This window comes from Macaca fascicularis, chromosome 5 (genome assembly GCF_037993035.2).
Source record: "Macaca fascicularis isolate 582-1 chromosome 5, T2T-MFA8v1.1".
NCBI lineage: Eukaryota > Metazoa > Chordata > Mammalia > Primates > Cercopithecidae > Macaca > Macaca fascicularis.
Window position 1 is genome coordinate 152,726,188 of NC_088379.1, and position 22,932 is coordinate 152,749,119.

Genomic DNA, 22,932 nt, shown 5'->3' on the forward strand with positions numbered 1-22,932 from the left:
CAGACCTGAGTGCAGTGGTGCGATCTCGGCTCACTGCAACCTCCGCCTCCCCGGTTCAAGTGATTTTCCTGCCTCAGCCTCCCGAGTAGCTGGGACTACAGGTGTGTACCACCAAGCCCAGCTCATTTTTGTATTTTCAGTAGAGATGGGGTTTTACCATGTTGGCCAGGATGGTCTCGATTTCTTCACCTTGTGATCTGCCTGCCTCAGCCTCCCAAAGTGCTAGGATTATAGGCGTGAGCCACCGCACCCAGTCCCCTTAATCTTTAAAAGCAATTAGTTTAGTATTTTCTGAAATCCTAAATTGAATAATGGTGCGTCATAATATTAATAATTGGAGATTCATAATTAAGACTGAGTCATTAAAATGTTAAAACTATATCTGTATTTTAGAAGGCAAACAGTAATGCCAAATATTTTTAAAAACTTTCTGAATCTTAAGGGTAAGATGGGACTTCAGGTTTAAGGGATAAAGTCATCTATGTGGATGCTCAGCAATCCCTGTTGGTTTTGAGCCACCAGTTCATACATATGTTCATACGCCTCATCTCTATAGCTAAATAGGCTGTATTAGGTATACGGTTCAACAAACAGTGTGTGCCTGCCACATACCAAGCACTGTGCCACATGCTATAAAGATAAAGACATAAGGCCTGCCCTTCAGTAGTGAGTCATCCATTAGAGGAGATGACTGAAAGAAGGCATGTAATTTCCAACATGCTTCGTGGTAATCAAGTGATTGAGGAATTCAGGGAAGGCATCTTGGACAGGTGATATCTGGGCTGAGTTGAAGGATGACTCTTAGCTATGTCTAGTTTCCTCCTTGAGGGGAAACTGTTGAAATTTCAAAAACAGGGAAGGCTATGTTTGCATAGCCCCTTCCTTCTCCCCCGACAATGTCCAGCTTTGTTCCTACTAAAATGAATTGTTGGAGAGAGAAGTAGAGCAATTGCCAGTCTAAGAAAAAAAAGTCAGTGTTTCCCTCCACCCTCAAAGAAGTCTAATTTCTATGAATATACACGCCTCACCCTTTAAAAAGTCAGATTGGCTTTTTCAGGACAGTGTTTTTTTTTGTTTTTTTTTTTTTTGTTTTGGAGATGGAGTTTCGTTCTTATTGCCGAGGCTGGAGTACAGTGGCGTGATCTTGGCTCACTGCAACCTCTGGCTCCTAGGTTCAAGTGATTCTCCTGCCTCAGCCTCCCGAGTAGCTGGGATTACAGGCGCCTGCCACCATGCCTAGCTAACTTTTTGTATTTTTTTTTTTTTTTTTTTTTTTTTGAGATAGAGTCTTGCTCTGTCACCCAGGCTGGATCTCAGCTCACTGCACCCTCCGCCTCCCAGGTTCAAGCGATTCCTCCTCAGCCTCCTGAGTAGCTGGGACTATATGCACGTGCCACTACGTCCGGCCAATTTTTTGTATTTTTAGTAGAGACAGGGTTTCACCATGTTAGCCAGGTTGGTCTCGATCTCCTGACCTTGTGATCTTTCTGCCTTGGCCCCCCCATAGTGCTGGGATTACAGGCGTGAGCCACCGCGCCCAGCCAATTTGTTGTATTTTTAGTAGACATGAGGTTTCACCATGTTGGGAAGGCTGGTCTTAAGCTCCTGACCTCAGGTGATCCACTGGCCTCTATTTCTGAAAGTGCTGGGATTACAGATGTGAGCCACCGCACCGGGCCAGGACAGTGTTTTTGAGTGGGTAGTTTTTGCTGATAATGTTGCCACCCTTGACTGTGGAGGTGAGGAACTCAACCTGGGGAGCCGGATCTGATACAGTGAGTGGCTGCAACTGCTGTACTCACTTCTGTGCGTGTTCTCAGAGGAAAGGGCTGTTGTGGTGTGCTGCTGCCAGAATTCCAGAGATGTTCTCTCTGGCATGGCAGGACGTGTTGTACTTATCTGAGGTGGGCAGCTGTCCAGGAATCTAAGGACTTTTAAAATAGTGCTGTAGTTTATGTTGTTCTTTTAAAAGCCCTTCATATTGCGTTTACTTCTTTACATGTATTCTTTTATCAGATCATTGAATTTCATCCGTTGCCTAAAATGGTTGCTCAGTTTCTCAGGATTCTGGCAAATAAGAGCAATTGGTCGAGGCCCAGAGGTTCACGAAAGCTTGCGGGGAAGCATGAGTGCCAGGAGAGAGAAGGCGGAGCTTGCCCGATGATGCACAAAAGGTGCCTGAGATGGAGCTGTTCCGCCTCTCTCTCATCCCGGGGGTGCTGGGGACAGACTGGGCTGCTAAGCAGATGTGCGGAAGTATCTTGTCCACGGCCGCACCCCCTTCCCCATTTGGGCAGGAAGGCCCTTTGCCTATGCAGACTCTTCAGGCTTTGGAGACCCTTTTCTCTGTTGCTTTCCTCTACCACACACTTGGCCCTTGTGAAAATACCAGGCCAGGGTGGTTCCTGGGTGACCTGCCCTAAGCTTTTGCCCCCATAGGGAAGGTACTAAGCTGCTGCCTACCAAAGACTTTTGTTAGTAGTTCAGATGGTTGGTCACAGGCAAGACGTGATGCCTGCTCTGTCAGCCCTGGCCTCTGCTTCAGTAGACCCGCTTCTCATCATCCTTTCATGCTCTCGAATCTCTTCCATAACTTCTTGGACTTCTGACATGGATTTCTGTTCCGAACCATTAATTGGGTTGGTACAAAAGTAATTGCGGTTTTTGCCATTTTTAAAAAAATGGTCAAAACCACAATTCCCTTTTTTTTTTTTTTTTTTTTTTTTGGGGGGGGCCTGGCTCTGTCTCCCAGGCTGAAGTGCAGTGATGGCATCTCGACTCACTGCAACCTCTGCCTCTCATGTTCAAGCGATTATCCTGCTTCAGCCTCTTGAGCAGCTGGGACTACAGGCACTTGCCACCACACCCGCCTAATTTTTGTATTTTTTGTAGAGACGGGGTTTCACCATGTTGGTCAGGCTGGTCTTGAACTCCTGACCTCACGTGATCTACCCGACTTGGTCTCCCGAAGTGTCGGGATTACAGACCTGAGCCACCGCACACGGTTGAAACCACAATTAACTTTTGCACTTACCTAAATATTTTTTTAAAAGTGTTTCAGAGTATTACTAAAAGAATATATATTGGTTAAAATGAGTTAAATGCATTCCACGTTTTAGGAGAAAATATGCTATTCTTTCTTTAGTATGCCCTAGAGCTCTTGTTGAAGTATGGTCCCTGGTCCAGCATCACTTTAGGAACGTACTAGAAATGCACATTCTCAGGCCCACCCCAGAACTACTGAGTCAGAAACCCTGGGATAAGTTCTGTCAGCTGGTCTTTCATGAAACTCTCCAGGTGATTCTTAAGCAGGCTGAAATCAGCTGCTGGCTTGGGGTGCTAGTGAAATCTTGGCTGGCAATCCTTTCCTTAGGGCTAGACTGTCTGGAAGTTGGAAACGCTCTAAATTGTTTTGTGATGACTGTGTCTCTGTCAGGAGGTTAAAATAGTGATCGAAAGCATAAGCTTTCACTTCTCATTTCCAAAGGATTTGAGACTATAGCTGGTTTGTGTTAATGGAATAAGTTTAGTAGAATTTTTAGTGTTACTTACTTTGTATTTAATATTGCTTGTGAGTTCCTATAGGATGATAAGTACCTAAGGCATTAGATGCCATTAAAAAGATTATGCCTTTAGTTTCATCTTATTATACCTATAATGTTTTATATGGCATGTGAAGCTTGTTTTAATCATTTATTTTACAGTTTCTGTGGATTTCTGTTGGCAGGCACATTCAGAATGGGGGAAATTCATCTTGAACTTATTTGTGAAAACATTTCTCAGTTTGGTTTAAAAGTTGTCAGTGACCTAATTTTATGAAGACTTTTTCCTCCTTGGAACTGATCTTTACAATTGGACAGCCTTGCTTTTCCTTACAATTCTCTTTTTCCCATAAGCCTATTATTTAGTCGGATAGGGATGTCTTTGTAAAACCTGTTCTTCAGGAATGTACCTTTTGAGAGTTTAATTTACTGACTCAGAATGCTATAGAGATTACAGTCAGGAATAACTCAAATCAAAATTCTAAAATGAGTGAAGATTGTCTTAGGCAGGAGGCCTGTCTCCTTCTTGGACCCTTTTCCCTGCAAGTCCTTCCCTGTGACTCAGTGTCCTCTCTGTTGGTGACTCATTATCATCTGTGGCCTTCCAGCCTTGTCATCATCAGATGCTACTTCCCTGTTGAAACTTACATTTCCTGAATTTCTTATCCTTAGGGTGTATTCTGTGCTTCTGAGGAATCAGCCAACTCTGCACTCTTCTTCCCCCTGACTGCCCCAACATACACACACCCACTCACCCACACACACGCAAGGGACCCTAGAATCTAACTAGCCCATTCATTTAATTGTCTAATCCAGGGGAGTGATTCCATTATTGGGAATGTGTGCAGCTGAGTCTACTGTTTCACTAGGAAAATATTTTGGGATGAGCCAAGGTACCTATGATCAGTCTCTAGACCATGTCATGAAAATACTAGATGGTGTAGCCTTGGCTCTGAAAACAAAGAAGTTAGGGAAACTTATATGTGACCACTTAATTTTATTTTTTAAAAAAGAGGAGTCTGGGCGCGGTAGCTCACGCCTGTAATCCCAGCACTTTGGGGAGGCTGAGGCGGGTGGATCTTGAGGTCAGGAGTTCAAGACCATCCTGACCAACATGGTGAAACCCTGTCTCTACTAAAAATACAAAAATCAGCCAACTGTGGTCACGGGACCTGTAATCCTAGCTACTCAGGAGGCTGAGGCAGGAGAATTCCTTGAACCCAGGAGGTGGAGGTTGCAGTGAGCTGCTGAGATCGCACCACTGCACTCCAGCCTGGGCAACAGAACAAGACTCCGTCTCAAAAAAAAAAAAAAAAAAAAAAAAACAAACAATTGTGGAGGGTGGAGTTACTTGATTTACATCACTAAATAAGTTCGTGACAGAGATGAAAGTAGACTCTTTCACATCTTCTGGTATCCTAAAGACATTATGCTTTGGCCTTTTCTCTTCGTAAGACATAATATTTTTCCTTCCACCTTTGAACATTAGTGAAATGGATATGTATCTTATAGTTGCTGTCCACCAGGCAGCAGTCATGAAAGGGACATGAGGTTACTTCTCTTTTACTCTTTGGACAAATGTAGCTCCTCAGTATTTCAGTCCACAGACCACTTAAGGCAGAAAAATGAATCCTGGTGGTTGTTTTGAAAACCTTCCATTGAGACCTGCTTAGGTCAAGGAAGTGCTGGTATCAGTATCCAAAGAGTGGGTGCCTGTCATCATCTTGGAAGAAAATCCTGAATATAAGAATGGAGCTCCTTAAGAGCACCCCTTGAAGAAATAATGCATCTCCAGTGTTCTCAGTTGCACTGAGGAAAATATATGTGGTGATACAGTTTGGCTCTGTGTCCCCACCCAAATCTCACCTTGAATTGTAATCCCTGTGTGTTGAGGGGGGGACCTGGTAGGAGGTGACTGGGTCATGGGGGCGGTTTTCCCCATGCTGTTCTTGTTATTGTAAGGGAGTTCTCATGAGAGCTAATGGTTTAAAAGTGGCATTTTCCACTGAACTTGGTTTCTCTCCTGCCACCATGTAAGATGTGCCCTGCTTCCCTTTCACCTTGTGCCATGATTGTAAGTTTCCTGAGGCCTCTGCAGCCATGTGGAACTGTGAGTCAATCACACCTCTTTTGTTTATAAATTACCCAGTCTCAAGTAGTAACTTCACAGTAGTGTGAAAACAGACTAATACATGTGGGGAAAACGAGATTTTGATGACTGAGATGAAAAGTCATTCAGAGGAGTTGGACTCTGAAGAAGTTTTGGAAATAACAAATGTAGTTTGCTTACTTCTTTATGCACAAGAGGGACACATGATGAAAACATACCTTTCAAAGAGCTTTTTCAGTATATATAAAAGTGCTAAGTGTTATGCTATTATTTCAAGATTAGCAGGATTTTTTTATGGTAGGATATAAAATAATGGAGTGTTTTACAGTTGGTGATTAGATTCAATGATATATATATTAAGTTGATGGTGGAAATTGTGTTAGAGATTCAAGAAAATGCCAGTGTAGTGGGAAAATATGGTCTTGAAGCTGTGGCAGCCATGGGCACCTGTCAGATAGAGGGAGGAGGAGTGACATTGACTATCATCAGGCCCAGCCGCTCTGTGGGTGTTAGTGTGAAAGCCACGCCTCCCACGTTCTGCCTGTCTGTTTTCTGTTGCTTATAACATAATACCTGAAACTAGGTAAATAAAAGGAATTTGTTTCTTACAGTTATGGAAGCTGAGAAGTCCAAGGTTGGGAGACTCAGGTCTCTCTTTGTTTTTCTTTCTGTAAAGCCACCAGTCCACTCCTGTGATAACCCATTAATCCATAAACTCATTAGGCTGGGAATGGTGGTTTACACCTGTAATCCCAGCACTTTGGGAGGTGAGGCACGAGGATTGCTTGAGCCCAGGAATTGAAGACCAGTCTGGGCAACATAATGAGACCCTGTTTCTGCGGGGGCAGGGGGAAGCCAGGTGTGGTGGTGGCGCGCACCTGTAGGCCCAGCTATTTGGGAGATTGAGGTAGGAGGATCGCTTGAGCCTGGGAGGTTGAGGCTGCAGAGAGCCATTTTTGTGCCACTGCTCTCGAGTCTGGGTGATAGAGTGAGAGACCCCATCTCAAAAAAATTAATAAAATTCATTAACCCATTAATTCATCAGTGGATGAATCCATTCATGTTTTAAGGCCCCACCTCTCAATAATGCCAGATTGGGGATTAAGTTTCAACTTGTTTGAATGTCCCAAGCCTTCTAATGGCAGCCTTGTCAGACTTTCCCCAGAACAGCACTGCAGCCTAACACACACACACCCCCACACACCCCCACCCCCACCCACACCCATGCTTTCCTTCCCTGTCTCCTTCCCCTGGGTCAGACCTGTATCGCTGTCTGACGGCCCCTCCAGTCTTCCCTGGCCCCCTCCCCATTTTCTCTCACAGATGTTTCCCCTAGTAAATTTCTTGTGTGTCTCATCCTGTCTTGGTGTCTGCTTCGTAGAGGACCTGGACTAACAAAAATGAACTGTTTTGAACAAAAGATTCAGGGTACTTAGCATTGTCATTCATCGGTTCCTTTTATCACTATAAGCAGAAAATGTTGCTTTTGTGTAGAAATGCTGTTCTTTAAATTATCTAAATTTATAGGAGAATCCCACTTCATTTACGAACAAACATTTTGATTGCCTACTATGAGCTACCGTGTTCTCACACCTGAGGATACAATGAGGAAACGCTTGTCCAGAGTGCTCAGCTAGTGGCCACCTGGTAGAGAATGAGTTCCCAAGAGTCTCTCAGCCCCGCACCCCTCCTTTTTTTACTGTTGACTGCCAGCTTTTTCTCTTACCCTGGGCATCACCGATGGGCTGGAAAGAAAAGCTTTTGTCATTGATCAAAGCCTTTCTTTTCTGAATGTTTCTTTTCTTCTTTCAATTTTTTTTTTTCCTTTTCCTTTTTCTTTTTCCTTTTCCTTTTCTTAAGTCTTGCTCTGTTGCCCAGGCTGGAGTGCAGTGGCAGGATCTTGGCTCACTGCAACCTCCGCCTCCTGGGTTCCAGAGATTTTCCTGCCTCAGTCTCCCTGAGTAGCTGGGGTTACAGGCATGTGCCATCATGCCCGGCTAAATTTTGTATTTTTAGTAGAGACAGGGTTTCATCATTTTGGCCAGGCTGGTCTTGAACTCCTGACCTCAGGTGATCTGCCTGCCACGGCCTCCCAAAGTGCTGGGACTACAGGAATGAGCCACTGCACCTGGCCTATTTAATTTTCTTGGTTCAACAGTTTATTGCCTTAGTATGCACGAGGTTCCATTTCTGACTGTGCCACTGAGTCATACCATTCACTTCAGAAACTAAAATGTTCTCTTATGTAAAACTAAAAAAAATCAAAATTCTGCCTCATGAAACTTTCATTTCTATGCGATTTTTATTTCCTCTCATAATATTCTTCCCAAGTATTTATTTTGTTTAAAATATTGAAGGCGAGGTTCTTACTGTCCCTATGCACAGAGGGAAGGAAGATCGAGTTTCAGTATCTGCATGTCCTTATTAGGCAGACTCATTCCTTAAATGCTCAGTAGCTTTTGTTTTATGATTCTTGTTTTTTCCTAAGCGTACTTAAAAACAAATCTTTACAGGTAGGTTGTGTTTGATTTAAATAATCTGAATAAAATTTCTGCTTTCTTTTTTCAGTCAATGTCCTTCAGAATGGATGCTAGCATTTCTTTGTGGGAGTCAAACACACTCTAACATACTTGTTCATAGAACATAGATACCAAGAGAATCGTAGACTTTGGTGATATATTGACCTAATTTTTTTTTTTTTTTTTTGAGAGAGCCAGCTCATAGGCAGATATTCAGGGAATTAAATCAGAGACCAGAAGTTGTTAGAATTTCAGCCTTAATCCTCTTATTTAATAGGACTAGGTTTCAAGTTTTTCACAGTTCAGGATTGAAAGTTGATGAAATTCTTACTGGGGACATTTTATTCTTGGATTATCTATATGAAAGCAGAAGTATGATAATGGAACTAGTCAATTTGGGATATATAGTTTGTAGCTCATTATGCGAGTCTTCTTTAGTCTGAATCAGGCATTCAACAGCCATTTCCTATTAATTGGCTCCTGATTTTCAAGTTTAAAACCTGTGGAATTAATTTATAGCACCTGAGCACCTATGTCCCAGTTAGAGCTTTGCGCATGGGTTCATTAAATCTAAGTACTAAGTTAGCTAGTACTTAGCTAATGAGTTTGAGCTATTACCATTATAAAATTGAATTTCATTTTTACATTATTTTCTCTACTGGGAAAATTAGATTAACTTGAGCTGTGCTTGAAAAGAAAATATCATAATGGGATTTGTTGGGAAGTTAAAATTGCTTCAAGTATGATGTGCCTTTTTTTTTTTAATTGTTTTAGGTAGGGAGAAAGTATTATTCCTGCCTTATAGTGGAGAATATTCAGGTAACAAAAGGAAATTGTTATTTTCTGTGATCTAAAAATAGGACTAGTTAGGGCAGAGCCAAAATGAAAACATGTTGGCCTCCTATTTTTCCCTGCTGAAGGGCTGTTATAGCAAAATTGATTGTGAAACTTTTTCACTTTTTGTCAACATTGGTCTTTTGACTCTTGTACTTTCTCTTATGTCAGATATTAAAGTGGGGGAAGTTTACTGGCCATCTTAATCTTTCTATTAAAACTTGAGCCTAGATTGATGGGGAAGGTATAGGACGGGGAGGCTGGATAGATGGAGAAAGAGGTACCAAAGGGTGAGTGTGGAGGGAGAGTGATGTAATCAATTGATAATGAGTTGGTTTAATTAGGGGAACTCTTGTGTTAGGAGTACAGAGAAAAGATAGTACGAAAGCATTTTGGCAAGATTGTTTATAAGGTTCTGAAATTCTTAAAAATATTAATCCTTTATTAGTCTGGATTCTCAGTTGCAAGCACTAGCTAATTTGAACATAAAGGAAATTCATTAAAGGGTATTGGGTGTCTTGTAATATCTTTAAAAGATGTGAGGGACCGGAAATGATGTCCAGGTTGTTCCACAGAGCTGGGCTTAGAGCAGACACCTCTATTGCCGCTGGATGTGGACACCACAGTTTGCACCAGGAGCCCCACTGCCCAGTGGCTGTTGGAAGAACTGCTGCCTCTGGAAATTAGACTAGTTGCTGCCACCTCGCTAGAATCTCTTTGGTCGCTGGTTTTTTTTAAAGCACTAGCTTCTGAATCAAAGTCTTGGATGGGAGCATCTCATTAGTGGAACCCTAGCCAGGTGTCATTACCTTACTGCAAACCAGTGTCTGTCATTTTTGGCTTTTATGGTCGGAGGTGGGCTTTACTTCAATGGGAAGGAGAATTCCTCAAACATAGGAAGGAGTTTCAAGTGCTGGGCAACCCAAAAGGACTGATGTTCATTTATGTGCCTGATTGTAAGACAACATTATTTTCCCAGAAGATTAAACATAATACAATTCTTTTAGACAACTTGAACATGTATACTTCTAGGTATGCATATGTACATCTGCTAGATAATCAGATATCTGCCTTCATCATTTACTTGATTAAATATGTGTCCACATTTAAAATTAAATAGGCAAAATCCGCCTATATTTTAGAAATATTTTCCCCACTTATTTAATAAAAAAATTTGTCTCAACTCTTGGCACCTTTGAGATTAGTATATTCGTCATGGGTACATTCTGATTTTTCATACAGCTTTCCAGAGCATTGATGGCCACATCTGCCTGAGTTCTTTGAGGTATATAGCGTCTTTTAAAATCTTTCTGATGCTTTCACTGTAAATTTTATCTCAAGTCAACAGTACATGTTAGCAGCCCATTTGGACAATCTCTTTAAAAAACTTATTCCTGAACCTGGCACAGTGGCTTGAATCTGTAATTCCAGCTACTCAGGAGGCTGAGGCAGGAGGATTGTTTGAGACCACGATTTCGAGGCTGTAGTGATCTGTGATCACACCATTGCACTCCAAGGGTGGGTGACAGAGTGAGACCCTTGTCTCTTAAAACAAACAACAACAAAAAAACACACCAAAAACTTAACTCTGGGATGTGTTTTCATGATTTCTTTTCTTCTTCTTCTTCTTTTTTTTTTTTGGTCGGGGGAGGTGGTGGACAGGGTCTAACTCTGTTGCCCGGGCTGGAGTGCAGTGGGGTAGTCACTGCTCCCTGCAGCCTCAACCTCCCGGCCTCAAGCTAGCCTCCCACTTCAGCCTCCTGGCTAGCTGAGACTACAGATGCATGACATCCTGCCTGGCTAATTTTTTGTATTCTTTATAGAGATGGGGTTTATGCCTTGTTGCCTAGGCTATGATTTGCTTAATGTAACTACTGATCTTACTCCTTTTAAAGTGAGCTTTATAAAATTACTGAATACAAAAGTTTGAAGTCATCTCTGGAATTGTAACTAAATATCTTAAATTTCTTAGCTTCCCCTTGTTTTTGTAACTTAGTCCTGTTTGTAATCTCTAAGTATCTGAAACTAAATGATTAGGGCTGTTTTAGGCTAAGATTCCTCAAACAGTTGTTGACCAAAATAATGGGAAAGTCCACTCCTTTAGAAGACTCTTAAGAACTCTTACACGAGGCAAGTTTTTTTTTTTTTTTTCCCAACAGATCATTTTGGGAAAAAGATTCCTTTATGTTTAGATCTATCTTGATGTATCTTGATCTATCTATCTATCTATCTATCTATCTATCTATCTATCTATCAATCAAGTTTCTAGGCACTGTTTAAGATTCTATTTCAAGGAAAAATAAGAACTGTGTTTTTGCTGAATGGTTTCTTTGCTGCTGTTCTTGACATTAGAATTGGAAAATAGAATTTTCCCTTTAGTTTAATGAAATGGGAAGTATCTGGAAGATCATGGGAGAAAATAGGGGAAATATTCCTTTGTTCTCAGATTATGCATTCCTCTGGGGTCAAAAACACTTGGAATCCAGTCTTAAAATAATGAGTGTTCGGGGAACGCATGTAAAATTCCTTCTGTTTCACTGTATTCAGCCTATCCTTGTTAGTACTGAGTAATTAGAAAGGCGTGATTTAGTAGCCATACTGATTTATTCAGTTTTACCTAGACTGAGACTTTAGAAAATGGTTACTAAAGATATCACAGGATGTAGGTATGCCTTTGTTGCGTTTTTACTGAGTGTGGGGTTATAGCCCTAAGTCCTGTTGTCTTTAGAATTGACAACATCAGAACTTAGACTTTGATCTCCAGTGTGGGGGAATGTGAGGTTGTTGGAGTGGTCCCTCCGCACAGCGGAGTCAGATTCTCTGCAGGTTGGCTGTTATTCTCAACAGATTTTTTAGCTCTAGCTTGGAGGATAGATTAAGATAACATAATTTTCCTTTCCTTTTTATACATTTAAGATCCTTACATCCGAATGTCTGACGAAAAAGGATTTCAGACTTGAGTAATGGTGGGAAACATTTTAATCCTCCACACTGTTATATAATAATCCTGCCCTTTTACTTTGAATCGTGAAGTTCTAATGGATTCTCTAGTTTGCCGTTGTAGCTTGATTCTCAAAGCCACAGCATGGAAATGTAGTTTGTACTTCTGCGTCTCGCAGCTCATTTAGAATCCCAGATTGATGGAGGTGGATGAGGACCTCTGCTGTCCTCTTGGCTAGCTTTCTCCCAGTGCAGGCATATGTGAGAGGGTATTCCTGGTCATTGGTCCTCTAGCCTCTGCTTGGTTATGTGGAGGGAGCTGGAGGTCACCACCTTGCCAGGCAGCCTGTTTCATTATAGTTCTCTTGAGTCCCTTTGATAGGAAACCCAAATCTGCTGCTCTACAGCTTCTACCCATCAAACCTGGCTTTGCTCCCTTTAAGCAAATCAGAATAATTTTTTTTTTCTTCTCTCATGTAGTACCCATTTAAATATTTAAAGACAGCTTTCATGTTTCCACTAAATGTTCTCTTCCTCCCCACTCACATGAAACATCTAGTTTTTTTAAATTTCTTCCTCCTAAACCTTTTTAGCATTCTGGTTACATTCCTGCTTTACCCCAGGTTAAATGACTCTTTTAAAATGTGGTAACCGTGCTGTTGAGGTAAGCTCTGATCTGATGGGGGATGCAGTCGAGTGCTTACCTTGTTTGAATTCAGGCGGTATGTGTAACCTGTGTATGTTACAGGACCAATTTGTGGCTCCATTGACTTATGTTAAACTTTCAGTTAATAGAACATTTTAGGAGATTTGAACCCAGTATGAAATTCACATGACCTGTTCTCGAGACATCTTGCACACCTGGGCAGTTGCCTTTCAGCATCCTGTAGATTGCTTATCCTAGGCAAATCCTAACGGCACTACTTTTGAGTCCCTCTCTTCAGCTCGAGAGCTCCTTGAACTGTGATTCTTTTATCCAGCATTCCACCTTCCTTCCCAACTTCTGATTGGCTGCAAATATTTTAAATGTATATTTTTAAAAAATACAAGATAAGCATAAGTAGAGCATTTTATTGCCATGATACTCAAGATGATCCTCTCAGGCAGGGTTTGGCAAACAGTGACTCATGGGCCTGATCTACCTTGCTTCCTCTTTTTGTAAGTCAAGTTTCGTTGGAACACACCTGGACCCATCATTCATGTGCTGTCTGTGGCTGCTTTTGTGCTACCACAGCAGAGATGAGTAGTTGGAACTGTGGCTGCATGGCTACTAAAGCCTAAATTATTTACTACCTGGTCTTTTATGGAAAAAGTTGGCTGACTCCTTCTCTGAGGAGAGAGCATCTGATAATTTTATGTTCAAGAAGCTGTCTTTTGTTTCCAAGCAGAACTATCCAAAGCCCTTTCCAAGGCTCATTAGCAAAGGCATTTTGTGACTTCTTTTCTTGGCTGGTTCAAGTAATTCATAGGAATATGATTATGTAATCTGTATGTGTGGTTATAAAATCACATTCTGTACTCGTTCTCTTATCTAATTTCTAATATGTTAGTATTTGAAAACTTTTCTCAGTATTATTGCTTCAGCCATCTCCTTGTCATTGGGAAACTGTCATCACTGTAAATTGCCTTTTAAGTTTTAGGGACAGTCCTAGATATGGTGTTCACTAGTTGCTGGGGAAGAAGAATCATGTTTCAGCATTAGGAAACATCGGTAACACTTACTACTAACAAATATTATATAATATATCTGTGAACTTATAGCAGGAACTGAGAGATTCCATGGAGCTTCCAGTCTATTTTGAGAAAAAGAAAATGCTTGTTACTCAATTGACATTGCCTTACTGAAACATTTGTTGGCTCCTTTATTATTTTGTTCTTAAATATAATTTTTAGGTTCAGTTTAGAAGTTTTAAAATCAGACTTTGCTAAAGAAGGAAAATCGTAATGAATTTTAAGCTCTTACAAGTATTTTTAATAAAAAAAATTTTATTAATGAGTCGGATGTAGTGTTATTTGCCACAACTACTACTATCCTTGTTTTGGAAATTTGCTTATTGATCTGAAGACAGTAAGGCAGAAACCTTTATATTCTTCCCCCCACCCCACCCCCAAGTTGGAGTCTTGCTCTGTCACCCATGCTAGAGTGCAGTGGTGCGATCTTGGCTCACTGCAACCACTGCCTTCTGGGTTCAAGTGATTCTTCCTGCCTCAGCCTTACGAGTAGCTGGGATTACAGGTGCCTGCCACCATGCCTGGCTAATTTTCTTGTATTTTTAGTAGAGACGGGGTTTCACCATATTGACCAGCTGGTCTCAAACTCCTGACCTCAAGTGATCCACCCGCCTCTGCCTCCAAAAGTACTAGGATTACGGGGTGTGAGCCACTAAGCCTGGCCATGAAACCCTTATGTTCTTTTTCTACTCTAGCGTTAGCCTTTGGAGTTCAGACGGATATTGCATTAAATTAACTCTCCAAATGAAGGAAAAATATAATGACCTAAAATTGCTCTTGTGTAATCTTTGTAGCCTGGTTCTTTTGGTGGAAGACAGTGTTTACTCCAGAGTATGAAGTTTTGGGGTTCTTATTTTAAAAGGCCTTCATATATCCATATTATTGATAACCTACATCTACTTTCTGAGCATTTCCGGCGTCCCATTCTGATGGCTAATGGAGACCATCCGATATCTCTCGCCTTGTCTTGTGATCCTCTCTGATTTCCTCATCTGCTTTAGTGACACTGAGCTGCTTAGGTTCCGTGCCCTGAAATTGCTGTTTTCCCCTCTCCGCATGGAAGGCCTTTGCCTGGAGAACGCCTTCCCTCTGTTTCAGGCTGAGCTGTGCATGATCTCCTTCAGGAAGTCTTCTCCTACTCAGGGGACCTTCCTCCTCTGCTCCCCAGTAGCTCTACGCAGCTTGCCAGCACTTTGCCTACCACGTCATATTGTGCTGACGCGTTCACATCTCTTAGAAACACTCGCCTGGGATGAACTCAGCCACCCACCTTCTCCCTCCCTTGCTGGAGAAAATCCGGCAATAAGGCAGATGATATCTTCATCACCTCCTCCTCACCTATCTCAAAAGGCCTTCTTGTTTCTCCAAGAAGTGTTTGTCCCATTTGTAATGATTCTTTCATTCATTCTTCCTGTTAGTTGGGCATGAAACTTCTCATGCCCAAACCCTCTGCAAGTGACCTTGTTTTGTGCTTTATGGGAAAAAATAGCCATCTGGTAGCAACTCTCAGCTTTTTGTCACGAAGCCCACAAATCCATTTGTACTGGCACCCCTATTCTCCTTCTATCACAGGGAAGGAAGGATCTTGACTTCTATGACAGGCCAACCCTCCATGCACGCTCAGCATCCCATCTCCTCCCATGTCAGAGACTGTGAACCATTCTTTCTGGATTCTTCACATGGGCATTTAGACATCCTCTCATCTCTTAAATACCAGCTTTCTGTCTTAAAAGAATACATGCCTTCACTTTATGGCATGTTCTCTTTCAGCGGTCATCCTCTCTCTGTACTGCCCTGCATGGTCATTCTTTGAGGAAGGGTTGTTCCCCACATGGTCTCAGCTGTCAGTCATAAATCAGCTCCAGTCTGGCCCTTTCTGCCACCTTGCCATGGATATTGCTGAGCTCTCATTCTTTCTTTAACGTCTCTGCAGCCCACACAGCTGAACTCCTTTCTTTTTTTTTCTTTCTTTTTTTTGAGGGGGAGGGGTACAGAGTTTCTTTCTGTTGCCCAGCCTGGAGTGCAGTGGCGCTGTCTTAGCTCACCGCAGCCTCTGCCTCCTGGGTTCAAGCGATTCTCCTGCCTCAGCCTCCCGAGTAGCTGGGATTACAGGCGCTGTCTGGCTAATTTTGTATTTTTAGTAGAGATAGGGTTTCTCCATGTTGGTCAGGCTGGTCTTGAACTCCTGACCTCAGGTGATCTGCCCACCTCAGCCTCCCAAAGTGCTGGGATTAGAGGCATGAGCCACCATGCCAGACCTGAACCTCTTTCTTCTTTTGTCCAACACCTTGGTAACTTTCTCCAGTCTCATTGCCATAGTTTCCGTCTGTTCTTCCTTTTCCTGTTCTAAGTACTTGGTCTGAGACATTTCCATTTTTCTACTGTCCTACCTATCTACTTGCATGACTTCAAATGCCATCTACTTGCTGATGAGGACAAAAATTGGCATCTCTGACCTAGGCGTCTCTTCTAGACTGTGGACCTGTATCTCTGACAGCACGTTTTACTAAGCTCTTGGGCCTTTCTCAGCATCTTGGATTTAACATGAGCCCTTAGCGTGTGCTCCCAGCTACTTTCCCTCAAGATTTTCCCTGCTTCGGTAAATAGTGTCCTTTATTTTTTATTTTTAAGTTTTTATTTTTATTTTTAGGATTTGTGAGTACATAATAGGTATATATATTTATGGGGTATATGAGATATTTTGATACAGGCATGCAATGGATAATAGTCACATCATGGAAAATAGGGTATCCATCCCCTCAAGCATTTATTCTTTGTGTTACAAAAATCTAATTATACTCTTGTAGTTATTTTAAGATGTACAATTTAATTATTTTGCCTGTAGTCACCCTGTTGTGCTATCAAATACTAGGTGTCATTCATTCTTTCACACTATTTTTTTGTACCCATTAACCATCCCTACCTCCCCCCTACTATACTTCCCAGCTTCTGGTAACCATCCTTCTACTCTCTATCTCCATGAGTTCAATTGCTTTGATTTTTGCATCCCACAAATAAGTGAGAGCATGTGATGCTTGTCTCTCTCTGCCTGGCAATAACTAGTATTGTTATCTCTTCATTTGTTCATGCCAGAAATCTGGGAGGGATCCTGGAAATCTTCACCTTTTCCATTCGGTCAATCTCTCATTACTTTGACTCTACCTGCAAATCTCTCTCAAATCTGTCTACTTCTCTTTACTTCTGTTGTTGGTTGCCTTCATTTGAACCACCACCATCTCTTCCTGTACCACTCTAGACGCCTCCTAACGAGTCTGTCTTCCAGTTTTCTGTACCTCTCATCTCTCCCTCAGCAGCCAGAGTAATCTTGAAAAGCTTTAATTATCATTGTCAATTCACTGCCTAAAAACCTCCTGTGGCTTTGCATTGTACCCCAAATAAAATGCTAACCCTTTCCCAGAGCCCACAAGGCCCAGCACGCTCTGATTCCCTGCCATCACTCAGCTCTACGGGCTCACTTAATTGCGCCTTATGCTTCAGCCATTCTGGCCTTTTGACATTCCCTGTAATGCTCAAACTCCTCACCTTCATCCTTTGCCTCTGCTGATCTCAGCAGGAAACAATTTCCCTTGCCCTTTGCACCACAGATTCCTTCTCACCTTTTAGGTTTTAGCTTAAATGTCACTACTTTGAAGAAGCTCTCTTTGCACACATTTCTAATGCATTCCTCACTGTACCCCTACTTTTCTTCATTGGAAGGAATTACTAAAATGTGCTCTCATATATCTCCTTAGGTGTTCATGTATCTGGTTTGTATCTTCTCTACCAAACAGTAATTTCCACGAAAGCAGGGGGCTGTGCTTTTTTTGTTCGTAGCTATATCCCTATCACCTGGCATTGCATACTCAGTAGCTATTTATCTCGTAAAATAGGCACATATTTAAAGCTTATTAAGATGGCAACTTTGGGGAAGCACCTCTTTGGTACTTTTATTGCCATGTTGCATGGTAGTTACGCTTGGTGGGTTCAGACTTACGTGACTTGGAATCCCTATTACTATCTTGTGTGAACTTGAGCAGTTGTTAGCTTCTGTGATCCCTGCAGTTCTTTTTGGGCCGACTTCTTTCTTGAGTGTACCAGTTTTACAGAAGACATATTATATGGAGGTTTATTTGGGAACACTACTTGGGTAGATCCACATGTGGGAACTTAAAAAATGACACAGGTGCTCATATTAGTGTGTCTTAAGTTAATCTATGAGACACTGTGTATAAATCGATTAATGTGCTAGCACTTCTTGTATCTGCACTCTCAAATGGAATGTGGGGCATTCCATACTGGGGAGTCAGGATTCCTGGCTTGTGGTGCTTTGTAGGACTCTTTGGTTTGCCATTGCTGTAGGTCGCATGGTCTAAAATGTAGAGAGGATAAAAATGATATTTTGAAAGATGATCGCTTTTCCCTGGCTAGTTGTTGCTGTTAATTCTTTTAGATCTCTGTTGCCCCAGGTATTTTACACCCAAGCAGCAAATTATCCAGGTGGGAGTGAGGGGAATCCAGGGGTTAGCCTGGGGTAGAAAGTTGAAACTGAGCATCTTGAAAGTGGGCATAGTCGCTTATTTTGAGTGTTCTCTACCTTAGAGTATGAATGGTCTCTTTGGGAGAAACCCTCACATAATGAAACACTGATGAGGAGCCTTTGGTTAAATTAAGAATCTTGATCTATTCCAAATCACTTATTTTTTCTGTAATGTTAAGCTTAGATTTTTGAGCACCTTTCTAAAAAGAGGGATGACACATTCTTAAATAATGTTTTGAGATTTTCTTGTATATTTTGGATAGTTCTGGTCTCCTGGAAACAAAGGCTGAGAAGCCACTACCTACCAGTGTGTTGTTACTAAGTATGTTTTCTTTCGATGAATATTTTCTTTTATTTGCATTTTCAGCATTTTGTGACTTAACATGAAAAGTCCCAAACCAGCCAACTTAAGAAATAAATGTGATTGTGGTTGGAGTTTGTGTATGGCTTCTCTCATGTGAGCTTTCCTGATGTCATGCTTGCTAGCATGCCCAAGCATTTGGCTTTTTCGTGAGCCTCCAGTGACTCGACTTTGCTAATATACCTTAAATCCTTAGGAGGTTTCTGTAATGAAGGGCAGACTGGTTGTATTTGAACAAGTAGCTACAGTCCTAGTTCTTTACATAATGTAGTCTGATTATCAATAAAGGAATGTAATTGAATTTTAAATTTCTAAGGAGGGGGAAGGAAAAAACAATCTCAAACAGAAGTGTTCTGTTAATGAATGTGATAGACCCCTTTGTTGTTTACAGACAGCCCTCTTGCTGTTTTGTGGAAGAGAGTTGGGGCTGTGTTGCACATTTCACTGGCAATTTGCCCACCTCCTCTTCCCTGAAAATATTTATGGAGTTCTAGTGCTTTAATAAGTTGAGAAGTGATTTAATTGTTGCATTGGCAGAGTGAGATAAAGCCGCTAAATATGTTGTTCATTTTCTTTCTGGGTGGGGTGGAAGAGGGAAATGAAATACTAATTTTTTCCTTTTTGGAAGCCTAATGCTGTGCTCTTTTATCATCACTCTTGTTCTCTAGGCATTAAGTGTGACTGAAACCCTGATTAAACCCTTGGAAAAATTCAGAAAAGAGCAACTTGGAGCTGTAAAGGTTTGTGTCTAATTTGAATGCACTCATAAACAGAAAACATAGATGCCTCTGCTGCTTCATTGTATACTTTATTCACATTTGGCAGCTCTGAAGGAGATGCCGGAGCAAACCATCTGTTGTTTTATGTTCGAAATGTGCTCTTCCCCCTTTGGGGGATATGGAATTGAAAACAAAACAAAAACACCTGGACAAGGTAGTAAAACCTCTAGTAATCTTCTTGGGCTACACCTTTCCATGTAGAGTTTTAAAAATACCTGTAACCAAACAACACATTTGCTCTGAATAGAAGGAGCTTATCACTGGGGGGAGTATAGTTATTTCTGTGCGCACCTCAGTTTTATGGAGGAATGTAGCATTACAGGAGGGTTTAAGATTATAGACGCTGCCACACCGTGATGCCACTGAAACTAGGAAGAGACTATTAAGTATTGGGATGTAATTTCCTTCAATTTAACAAAAATTTAGTGAGTCTCTATTGTGTGCCAGTATTGTGATGGTATTGTGCATTATATTGTGTGCTGTATAGTGTTATGCTGGGGATTCAAAGGTGAGTGAACCACAGACTCTGTACTCAAGGATCTGGGATTTAACTGTGATTTCCAGAAATAATGCAGCGGTTTTGCCACAGGGAGCCTGGGATATATTTAGCAACTTATTTAAAATGTGCAATCTGAGTTTTGAAATTACCCCAGAGAAATAATTTCCACCAGTCTTTCCTGAATTTTGTGTATGTACTTGAGAAAGAAAAAGTAACATTTGCCTGTTGTTTACCGTTTTTGGCTTGGCCCAAGGAGAGGGGAATTAATACCAATTTTAGGTTGAGAAGGGAGTTTTTATATTTGTATTTTTTTCCCCCACGTGGCTGGGAATGTGAGTTTTTTTTTTTTTTCCTCTTCCTAAAAGAAATGACTAAAATCCCTTGGTGGAAATAAACACTGTGGCCTCAGTAGCTTAACCACACAGATGAACCCAAGGAGTTCCAGCTCTGTAACTGCTGTTTATGGGATGAATTATCATTTAAGTGACTTGTGACAATATTGGACATTTCTTTTTGGCATACCGTATTACAGTTTTTAATGAAGGGCTATGAACTGAGGCTCAGCCCCTGTGGACAGTGGGAGATCACTGGGGGCACCACCCCAGGCTCCTTCCTTGGATTGTTTGCCATGCTGCAGGCAGCTGGGTTGTCCCCTCTGGCTTTACAGCAGGAGATTGGAGGTCAGCTTTCACTTCTGCGACCTTGACTAAGTCATTGGCTTTAGTTTCTTATCTGTCAAATGAAGGACTTGGGGGATCTGACTATTGTTTTATAGTTTTATGATTTTGTTTTGATTGTGTCTCTAAGCTGTTCGAAAGTTTGTTGCATTTTGGTTCATTCTCTTTTAACATTTCATTGGCAGGTATTCTTTGTAAACAACGTCCATTTCTTATTTTTCTCATTTGAATTGGATGGTGCTTACATGTGTGAAGGTTATATTATGGAAATGAAAACTGAGTGCGAGTGAATCTATTTACTTTTACTTGCCATCTACTCTACTGGAATTTAAAAATGTCTGACCTTGCATCTTCTATTGACTCATTTTTCCCCTTAAACTTTCCAGCTTCTGATGTTAACATTTGTTCAGAGTATATCCTGCGAAGCAACTTGCACAATCAGTAATCCTTTTAAAAGGAGAAATGGTTACAATAGTTTATTCTATGCTTTAAACTATTTAATGACCAAATTCTTTCCTGAAGTCCTATTTATGTATCCTTCCGTGTTCTTCTGGCTTCAAGTTTATAAAGAGTTGGTGTTATGTGCAGTCTTGCTCAGTATGGTGTGTGTGTTGACTGTTGTACCTGTGGAGGTCACCTGTGAAGAGCCAGTCATTGTGGGTCATAGGGAGAAGCCCTTTTTCCTGGCAGTTTTGTATACCATAATAAACAGTAGAGAAGGGGGGTTGTCTGCATTATACAACAGTATGTAAACTATGTACACATCTGTCCTTTCCATTAGGTTGTTAAATCTTTAAAAGATTCTCAACCAGCCCCTACCCTGCCTTAAAACATAAAGTATCTAATAAGTAGCCTATCCAACTGATAATTCTAGAAGGAACAGGAAAGGGTTTAAGTTTGGGTATTTGAATTACTTTCCACATCTGTGCTGCCTAAACATTCAGTCATATTTTGGCGAGCACACAGTCTTGTTCCTCTGATTAAATCTGCTTACGTGGGATACTTCAGAAAGACTTTACTCTCGTAGGTTAAAGAGCTTTTTGTAAACAGCATAAAACAGTTTTCACATGGGAAGTTAAGAAAAAGGTCTTTAAAAGTTGACCACATCAGAATTTTTAGATATGGGGGTCAACATTTTGATCTTTCCCCGTCTCCTGTTTCCCATCTGGTAATGTTGTAACCCTTGCCTGAAACTCTTTCAGTTCCCTGTGCTCTTGCCTTCTCCAGTTTCCAGAAGCCCAGTTACGTGTTTAACTGTGGTTTAAACGTATTCTAAGTGGCTAGGTGGTTTTTGTAAATTGGATTTTGAAAAGCCCCAAGGTATTGTCTACTGTTTTGCTTATATTTGGATATGCTCTCCTTGAGCCCTGTTTGGTTTGGACATATCCCTCCATTTTATAGGTTCTGCTGCATTTTCTTACATGCTTGCTAGGTTCTAGCCTTTGTTCAAAAAGCCCATTTGCCATCGCAGTGAGAGGTGAAGCCGGCTGGGCTTCCGGGTTGGGTGGGGACTTGGAGAACTTTTCTGTCTAGCTAAAGTATTGTAAATGCACCAATCTGTGCTCTGTGTCTAGCCAAAGGTTTGTAAATGCACCAATCAGTGCTCTGTAAAAACGCACCAATCAGCGCTCTATGTCTAGCTAGAGGTTTGTAAACGCACCCATCGGCACTCTGTAAAGTGGACCAATCAGCAGGACATGGGCAGGGCCAAATAAGGGAATAAAAGCTGGCCTTCCGAGCCAGCAGCTGCATCCCGCTCGGGTCCCTTTCCATGCTGTGGAACCTCTGTTCTTTCGCTCTTCACAATAAATCCTGCTGCTGCTCACTCTTTGGGTGTGCACTACCTTTATGAGCTGTAACACTCACTGTGAAGTTCTGCAACTTGACTCCTAAAGCCAGTGAGACCACGAACCCACTGGGAGGAACGAACAACTCTGGACATGCCACCTTTAAGAGCTGTAACACTCACTGCGAAGGTCTGTGGCTTCACTCCTGAAATCAGCAAGACCACAAACCCACCAGAAGGAAGAAACTCCGGACACATCTGAACATCTGAAGGAACAAACTCCAGACACACCATCTTTAAGAACTGTAACACTCACCGTGAGGGTCCATGGCTTCATTTTTGAAGTCAGCGAGACCAAGAACCCACTGGAAGGAACCAATTCTGGACACAACAGGACACAGGTTGTTCCCTGATTCATCACATCAAGTGACTATTCAGAGTTTTTCCAAGGCCTAGCTCAGTTCTTATTTTCTTTTGAAGCTCCTTCACCCTTCTTGAGCTTGGCACTTATTGCCAGATATCCCACAGTACTTTGTGGGATAGCTACAGGAACCAGTACAGATCCTGAACAACATAGGGGCCAAGTACGTTGAGCAAAAACTCTGAGAAATACCAGA

At 41.6% G+C, this 22,932-nt stretch overlaps 1 protein-coding gene across 11 annotated transcripts in view; it reads left to right on the forward strand.

Annotated features, from left to right (window-relative positions):
• The window catches only part of ARHGAP10 (Rho GTPase activating protein 10), a 352,159-nt gene that overhangs the window by 112,462 nt on the left and 216,765 nt on the right, over positions 1-22,932 (forward strand). For 7 of the 11 annotated variants that reach the window (XR_012435152.1, XR_012435153.1, XM_045391864.2 and 4 more), the window contains exon 4: positions 19,243-19,314. The exons of the other annotated variants lie outside the window; for them this stretch is intronic. Coding sequence is in view for 5 of the 7 variants with exons in the window: in XM_045391864.2 (XP_045247799.2) it covers positions 19,243-19,314 (72 nt within the window). In the remaining 2 variants the exon portion in view is untranslated. The remainder of the gene's footprint in view (positions 1-19,242; positions 19,315-22,932) is intronic. 11 annotated transcript variants of the gene reach the window in all.